This window comes from Callionymus lyra, chromosome 3 (genome assembly GCF_982586985.1).
Source record: "Callionymus lyra chromosome 3, fCalLyr1.hap1.1, whole genome shotgun sequence".
In the NCBI taxonomy this organism is placed as follows: Eukaryota; Metazoa; Chordata; class Actinopteri; order Syngnathiformes; family Callionymidae; genus Callionymus; species Callionymus lyra.
This window is the reverse complement of record NC_141820.1, coordinates 34,903,008-34,911,735: the sequence shown is the minus strand read 5'-3', so window position 1 is coordinate 34,911,735 and position 8,728 is coordinate 34,903,008. Positions and strand designations below refer to the sequence as shown.

Here is an 8,728-nt window from a genome sequence, read left to right as displayed (position 1 = left end):
TATTTCAATGTTTGTGCATGATTGGATGTAGAAGTCCCCGGGGGAACGCGTCCGAAGCAAAGCCATAAACGTGCTAAAATAAAAATGAAATACATATTTCTCAAATATCTGTCTTTCTTTCAACGTAATTCAAACATTACTTTTGTCTGGATTAGAGTTTTTATGTAATTTAATCGGTTTTGCTGATGTTGACTTTTGATCTTTGTGTCAAACCTCAGAACAATGGGCTTGATCTGGTCCGCAGTGTCATGCCATGTGGCCCGCAGGAGATAACAGAAGATAAGGAAGAAAGATTGTGGATGTCGAATCATACATAGACTTATAATTTGAATAAAAGTGATGTTGGATGCAAGAGTTTATTGAAGAAGGACAAACATCGCTAATTAAGATAGACTGAGCCTCAAGAACGATTTCATCATAAACGGACTCATACTTCCTGTTAAAGAATATGAATATTTTAGCCCCTTTTGTGATTGAGTTTGACAACCTGGGGACTGGTAAACAAAACAACAGGAAACTGGATTCACGAGGAAGCCCAAAAATCTATGAGCGTGAAACAACACCTTAGATTTTGCTGTGAGTGTCTGGTTAATAGCTCTGTGGTACTTAAGCGTCTTTTGTTTTTTTGCAGGATGTTTGGATAATCTTTTTGATTGATCGATGACATTGGTGGCATATCAAGAACTGCCCTTGCTAGCTTCCTTTTGTTTTAGCTTTTATCCGATACCATACGAAACCGTGAAACAGTTTAAGATTCAATAAAAGGGATTTTTGTAAAACATGTTTTCATAGAGATAATACTTGTCAGAGTTATGTTCTGTCATTACTGCCATGGGAATTCATTTTGTCAGTTTTCCCGAGCCAGGTTTGCCAGGTGAGTGTAAAGTGCTGTCACATCTGTATTTGCAAATCTATATATATTTTTTAGACCATATATATCTATATTTTACTATTTGTACCTCTTTATCTTGGGTTGTTGTGTCCTCGCACACCCCTTCAACATCTTAAGAGATGACTAGAATGATCCGATGTTTTGGTCGAAGGTGCTCAAGAAGGTTCATGTGTGGATAAGATAAGAAGAGTATTTAAGATGGCACCCTCCACTCAGGAAGACATGCTCTGATAAGGAAGTAATAAAGAAGATAAGGATACGACAGGAAGTGAGAGGGACGGGAAGGGGGACATAAATATGAGTGGGAAGTGATTTCAAGTTTGTGCACAGGTTTGAGGTAATTTTCGTCACACAGCACAAATGACCTGTATCTTATTTGTGGGACAAATTGAAGATTCCATATCTAGTTATTTTCTCTGAGACAACGTCACTTTTCGTGAAACACAACAACAAGAACAGACGCACGAAAACTTTCTGGCTCTCACGTCACCAGTCTTCAGTGCAGCTGCAGAGAGTGGGAGAGAAGTGTGAGTCTGTCTCCGATTGTATCGCTGCCACAGTTAAGTAATTACAGTGCTGGCCACATACATCAGGCAACACAAACGTCTGCGAAGAAAGAACAGAGGCGGAGGGGCGGTCAGGCTTTCTCCTTATGTTAAGCCTGTAATTTAGCATCTTAAATGATCACGGACACAAAGCCAAGTTGTTGTGTCATCTCCAGCAGAGAAATGGTTCCAAGAAGCAGGTGCAGACGTGCTGCCACTTCCAGCCCGAGGGGAAGGAGGCAGTGAATGAAGACTCGGAGAGAGCGTGATTTTGGATGACAGATCGTGGCTGCCTGATGAAAGATTGATGCACTGTATCCATCACACGTCTCCGTCAAAACGTCTCCTCCGCTGCGGGAACACGCGGTGACCCTTGAGATTCACTGAATCACACTTGATTGGTTACAGTTGACCTCATTCAAGGAAACTGAAACTCAGATGGGATTTTAACCGCAGAAGCAGACTTTCCATCTCTCATAGAATCCTCTGAAAATAAACACTTCTATGGCAAATTGGTTTGAGGTCGGTGAACACAATCAAGGGTTAAATCGCACTGTCGACATTTAACATTTCAAGTGCGCTTCATAGTTTGAGAATTACGGGAGCCAAATGACAGCACCGACAGGTCACGTTACCATGGCAACCAAGAGTTAAGATCAAATGTTACCCGGTCCGTCTGAATCCGACGTTGAGGGAGTTCTCTGTATATCAGATGATGACCCAATGGGGCAGAAATCGACGTTTATGTCCCCCTTATTGTGTCACCTGAGTGACGACTTGGGGCGTTGATATGGCCTGAGACGGTTGACGACGTGGGTGCGAGGACGTGTTGTCTATTGTTAACTTCATTAACAAGCCTCATTTTCCACCTGTTTATCATTGAACACTTCAGTCCGAGCTTCGAACGATTTGTCCTGATATCAAGCTCTTCATTACAGTAGCTACAGTGAAGTCAACTTTGCTCAAAACTTCTCTGCACTTTGTCGTTTGATTCTATTTCAGGAGTGATGAAGTCTGTAGGCAGAACATGTTGTCCGCTGACACATAAATCGTCTCCATAGTAACACATCCACATTTTAAAGAAATAAGCCAAATTATTAAAAAAATCAAGTTTATGTTCACAAAACTAAGATTAAGTCTCTTTAATTCAATTTATTTGTGCCTTAAAAAGGGTAACGCGAATGGTGAACTCTGGTTTTAAGACCCAATATTACAAATTCTATTTAAATCATGTACTAAAAAGATGAAATAAAATTTGAAATTTATATCATGACAAAACAGTGTGTGGTTAAAACAAAATAAACCATATACATGTTACAGACACAAATATTAAATGTGTCTTAATGAAAACGAATATTGGCCAAAGCATAAATAAGAAATTTAAACGAGTACAATTATTATTATAATAATATAATTATTTGATTAAAAATTTAAAAGTTTAGCGGATTAAAAAGCACATCGAGAGACAAACCAGTGACCTTCTATTTCTATATTAATACTGTCAGGACATCTAAATAATAAATGGAAACCAGCAAGACAGCAGTTAAGTTAAGATGAAACCGCTCGAATGAAGAATCTAAACATGTATCCGGCCCAGCTGCCATCTGTAAAAAAATTATAAAATATATAACAAACATTGACTCGCATCTACATGGAGACTTATCTAATCTTCCGGTAAATACATTTATAAAAGTCAGTCCTGGTTCCTGTTTACAAACAAAGTCTCTGCTTCCACCTAGTGGCCAACAAGTCAAAAAGACTTTCATCTGACGTCAGGTTACGGACGCGTCGTTTCAAACTAATAAGAACAAGCGGCAATATTTAAAATATGATAAATATTTATTTGATATATATCAACTGTAAGTCAAGTATGTTCGTTTGAAGGTTGTTTAGTTTACATTAAAAAATAACAAAAAACAATTTTGATAAACTCTATAGCATTAACATGAAAATTAACCAACTTTCACTAATGTCTGTTTTTAATAGATTAGTTAATACCAGATTAATGATTTTTTTCTTGGATCAATAAAAGCTTATTGGATGCCAATCTACAACAGGTGTGTCCAGGTGAATGGAAATATATAAAGATACACTTTTTCACTTCTCTTTAAAACCTTTCTACTATCTATGTAGCATTTATTATGGTGATGGAATTCATTAGAATAGTGATACATAGATGATCTTCCATGAAACAGTGATCTCATTTTAGACCTCAGTAGGTGGCGCTCTCAGTATAACAATGTTATGACATTTAATTGAATAAGTGGTTTAGAGATAATTATACAGAGTCAAGTGTCCTCTGAAAACAAGGACATTGTTCAGTGAAACCTCATGAACTGTTTCATGAAGCCTCATCATCACTAAGTTCCAGTGAGGTCCTTCTCCAGTGTTTGTTCTAAATAATCAACTGGCTGAGCTCTGGTGAATCCAGAGCCCAGTGTTGTGCAGTGGCACAGCAGCAGGGGATTGTCATTAGCTCGCTCTGAAACGGTAACAAGCTTATGATCATTAATGCAGCTTAAACGCTCTTCACCATCACCGGGCACCACATGAGCATCGACCAACTGGACAGCGAGACACTTGGACGGGGCTCTCCACACTCTGGTGGACATGACTCGGCACATTCTCAACCCTTTGGCAGCCACGGTCAGTATTCAGGAAATATAGAATGGTATATATATATATATATATATATTGTGGATAACAGGGAATCTATTCAAAAGAAAATGTTGCAAACTAAGATAAAGCTACCTTGTGTTTGTTTTTTAGTTTGGTTGTCAAATAAAAAAGTACTCCAGTAAAGTTTATCATATGAAGAACTAAAGCTTAAATTACTAAAAGGCAATACGATCAACTATAGTATCCCATACGAAATAAAACACCATTTTTTTATATATACATAAATAAAAAGATGATCAGTGTGTGTGTTAACATTTTTGCAGAATACACAATACATAGAACATAGAATATAGAATAATAAAACACCTGAGACACCTTGTAAGTGGGGACACAATTTGATGTTCCCATTTATACACCAGCTGAATTACAAGGCGTTGCCTGGAAGTTTTATTAGATTGAAAAGCGCAGGATAATGTTTTATGGAAAATGCAAAGGTCATGTAATTTAGTTTTATAAGTATCGTCCCTTTAACATGCTTGCATTGACGCTAGAATCATTTTTAGGTCGACCAAGACAGTTTCTGAATGATAAAGAAAGTCCTAGAAGAGCTCTGTAGGAGCCCTGAAGCACCCTAGAGAGGGTATCTAAGCTGACTCAAGTGCCCTTTGAAGATATTAATCAGAAAAGCATCATACATGCTCCAACATGAATTCATATCTGAAAATCACTGCTGTTCACAAAAGTGACCTTTTTAGAATTTGGACTCAATCTGTGTATAATCTTGAACCATGCCTCTAGCGTACGTGTGAGGTACTACACCCTTCAGTGTCCAAAATGTGACTATAGTTTCAGACTAAAGTGTGTCACATCCTTAGATTTCACGATCCTGTCTTTTAGAGGATGAGACAAGATACATCGATCATAGATAAACTATGAATGTATAATTTACTTTATACTGCTTATGTGTGCTAAGGCACACCATTGATCATGTTAATCTGTTTTATTTTTTATGTTTATAAATCCCATGCCAAGGTGAAAAAAAAGTTTTTTTGAAATGTAGCTTTAATTAAAAACAAATCCGATTTTTTTAAAATCACTGCATATTTTTTACCGATCCCTTAACCATTACACAACCTCACAAATGTAGGTGCCAATGATGAGGTGTTACGTCATGTTGTCTAAAGTAGCCTAAGTGTGTTTTAGTGGGTGTGTGTTCGTGTAGTTGTGTGTGTGTGTGTGTGTGTGTGTGTGTGTGTGTGTATGTGTGTGTGTGTAGGTGTGTGTGTGTACCCGTTCTTAATCTCTTATGGACCAACCGCTCGACAACATGTCTTGAGAACTATCACGTAGTTTACTAACATCTAAGTGTAGATTTTAAAGTTCTCTCTTTCAAGATAAATAAGGCACAAGGGCAGCAGAACATGCTTATGAACGTTCAAATATGTCCAATTTTATAACATACTAAGTACATACTAAGAGTTACAACTGCTTTATTGTTAAAAGTCATTTCACAATGCTCATGAAAGTAACTTGTATCATTATATTGTGGAATATTGTTGTGAACAAAAGTGAATAAAGTTTATCCGTTAGATGTCTTCTGTCATCAGTATCTCACTGTCCTGTATCTTTTGTTCAGGGGGCCACCCGCACAGACTGGTCCTGCACTCCGGTTAAAAATACCACTCTACTCCTGCACGGTCAAAACCTCAGACTGGCCCCTAAAAATGGACACCATTCAAAAACACCTGGTCTCCATCTGTCAATGACACATGTGAAGGAGGAAGTGGGTCAGTTCACGGCCCCCGCTCAGAGACTGGAGGCCACAAACCTGTTGCAGCTCAGGACGAAGACGGAGCTGAAGGATCGGGCAGTCGGGTTTCCTCTGAAGCTGGCACCGCTGGAGCTACCGGAGGAAATCCGAGAAGCTCAGACTCTCAAACTCAAGGAGGATTCTATACCTCCTGGCCGTTCTGAAGGGGACGAGCTCAGGTCACGAACATCTACGAGGCACAGACTCGAGTGCATCGCGGCAGCAGACCTCAGCGGCGACAAATCTGCTCAGCAGAAAAAGAAAAGGTCCTCGAGAATAAAAGAGATTGTGTGTCATGGCACCCGGGCACCGATACTTAACAAACCAACACCGCCTGCGCACACATCTTGTCCAAGACTCCTTCAGCAGGAACCCATGAGGAGGCGAGTGATGCCCAGAAGAGCAGGGTGTGCGGAAGAAGAAACATTCACTTAACTCACGATCACGATGGACTTGAACAAGAAACTTTCTTAAGGATCTAGATTACAATAGGTTTGCTAACATTCAGAAAAATAAAGATAATGGACTTTTGTATTCTTTTTGATTACTGGCAATAGACACACACTAAAATTTGATTAGAAAGAGTAGGACGTGTTACTGAAAGTATTAAAGATATGACTTATAATCTAATAATTCTTTTGTTTTTTAAGTGATGTGAAACTTCTCATTATTATTAGATCGTTACAATCAGCTATCTGACCTCACTGTGCTCTGTTTTGGAAGTATGTCCTGCTGATGTTCAAGTGTTAACTAAACCAGATTTGTATGTAGTAACAGTTTATACATTGTTTTCAAAGAATAAAACGGTCAAACTAAAACAAAAGTGGTTACATTTGTAAGGAAACAATTTTATAATATGCTCAGATGATTTCAGGTTCATCTAAAAGGGCAACTAATGTGTAGATTTAGGTGTAGCTTAAATTGATCTCTCCCTGGATTAGGCCTCTATTGTACTCAGTAGTGATGGCAGATGAAGCTTCATGAAACAGTGTCCTTATTTCTTAAGTCCACTAGATGTCTATGTCACTCTATGCTCTATAATCTATTGTTTTTGAAAAGCTATTCAATTGAAACCTCACATAATTTGCATACAATAAACAGAGGGCGCCCCCTACTGTCTTCTGAAAAATATGACACTGCTTCATGAATCTTCATCAGACCATCACTACTCATCAGTATCCGTGTTTGTACAAAACTCTCTTTTAATTTTTAAATTTTTTAAAAATATATCTTATATCTTACATTAGAAAATGCTCTTAAGCCACGTCCACTGCAACAACCACACCATCTCTGCAGTGATTGGTAAAACATTGCGGTCAGTCCCGTATGTCTCCACCTCTAAGGGACTTAGAGGAGGCTGTGAAAACCATTATCACATCATAATGGACTCCACTCACGTAACCTCTCGTTCGCTGAGATTTCAGACTGGGGGAACTATATAAAGCAATAAGTTCAAAACATGGTCATGATGAGGGACTTACTGCATTTTGGAGAGGAAGACTTCAACATTTGAAACATGTGAGTGAGTCAGAAGAGTTGGGTTTGTTACGCTGTTAAGAGTAATACATACCAACAGATATCAGGTTATATATAAAATAGCATATATTTGTATTTATACTCAGTGATTCTCAACCTTTTTTAAGCTGTGAAAACAAAACAAACTTTTTAAATTAGATCGTTTCATATGTCGGATGAAGAGGGAACCGTGGCTAGCTTGGACCAGACCATAACTGCACACGCCCACAGTGGTGGAACCGTGAGGCTGAAACACGCTTTATGGAGATGTGACATTAGGTGCAGCGTTCATTAAGCATTGGTGGACAGTGTTGCCATGACAATGTGTGATTCCGTCGACCAGGATGTAGATGCCTTCATCATGTATTGTGGTTAACTAAAGTCGTAATACTTTCTTTGTAGGTTGAGCCACTATGTTTACTCGTTTCTGCAACCCAGATATGCAGTCAAATAAATGAGAAAAAATAAATAAATAGAAGGTCATAAACTCCATTAATACTGAAAATAAAATGCAAAATTTCACAAAAACCCCATCAACTGTAAAGTGTATATTTTAAAAAAAAGGTGTACTTACTTCCTCACCATTGTTATGTTTTATAAACTTCGACTCTCATCTCCCTGATTTAATTAAACTGTAAATATATTGACATGAGGAATTTGTTTTTTCAGTATATCATAGAAGCTGACACTTACAAAATGTCCTGAATGTCGCCGTCTACAGCTTTGGAGGAGACTCGGTTTCCAAACACGTGATGACAGCTGCAGGCCTGGTTAAAAAGGAAAGTTCAAACGAGGGCACCATCCGTCTTTGGATCTTTACGGCCTTAAGACACATCACTCTTGAAAGTTATATTTATATACTGTATATAATATCAGTTTTCGCACATTTACAATGAACACAAGAAGCTGAGATTTCTGGATATCTCCCTTACATAAAATGTGATATAAATGGTTAAAATGTCATAAAAAATTGGTCATATATTAATTATAATGAAGGTCTTCTGTTCTCCTTGACCTTCAATGAGAGGTCAGTAGTTATCGATGTTAATTAAATACATTTTAAATCTAATAATTAAATGTCACTAGGGTCACATCTGACAGTTACCTGCCAATCATCATCTGACCATTAGGATACAAATGATGTCGTGCATGTCTGCTTTCATGGAGACTTGTTTTTACATTAAGAGCCTAACATTTCTTCCAGAGCACCTCTCTAATGCCACATACTCAGTTCAAGATCCACGAGACCCTCAGACACACCTCTCATCGCAAATACAACAAATCTCACCTTCGTTAATGTCCAACCTTCCATTGACTTCCAAGACTTTCCCTTTAAGTTCTCCTGTT

General features: G+C 38.1%; 1 protein-coding gene across 1 annotated transcript; it reads left to right on the top strand.

The window, feature by feature from the left end:
• Positions 1-4,047: 4,047 nt before the first annotated feature.
• On the top strand, positions 4,048-6,574 carry LOC148084582 (uncharacterized). The gene is made up of 2 exons (XM_087785969.1): positions 4,048-4,083; positions 5,693-6,574. Exons 1-2 carry the CDS (start codon positions 4,048-4,050, stop codon positions 6,299-6,301), a joined length of 645 nt encoding a protein of 214 aa, XP_087642095.1. The 3' UTR covers positions 6,302-6,574.
• The last annotated feature ends 2,154 nt before the right edge of the window (positions 6,575-8,728 follow it).

What these genes read in the sequence shown, in the direction of transcription:
- LOC148084582 (XM_087785969.1), top strand. Translation starts at nt 4,048, where the DNA reads ATGACTCGGCACATTCTCAACCCTTTGGCAGCCACG. An exon ending in TCAACCCTTTGGCAGCCACG is followed by an intron (nt 4,084 to 5,692) that starts GTCAGTATTCAG and finishes TCTTTTGTTCAG; the next exon opens with GGGGCCACCCGCACAGACTG.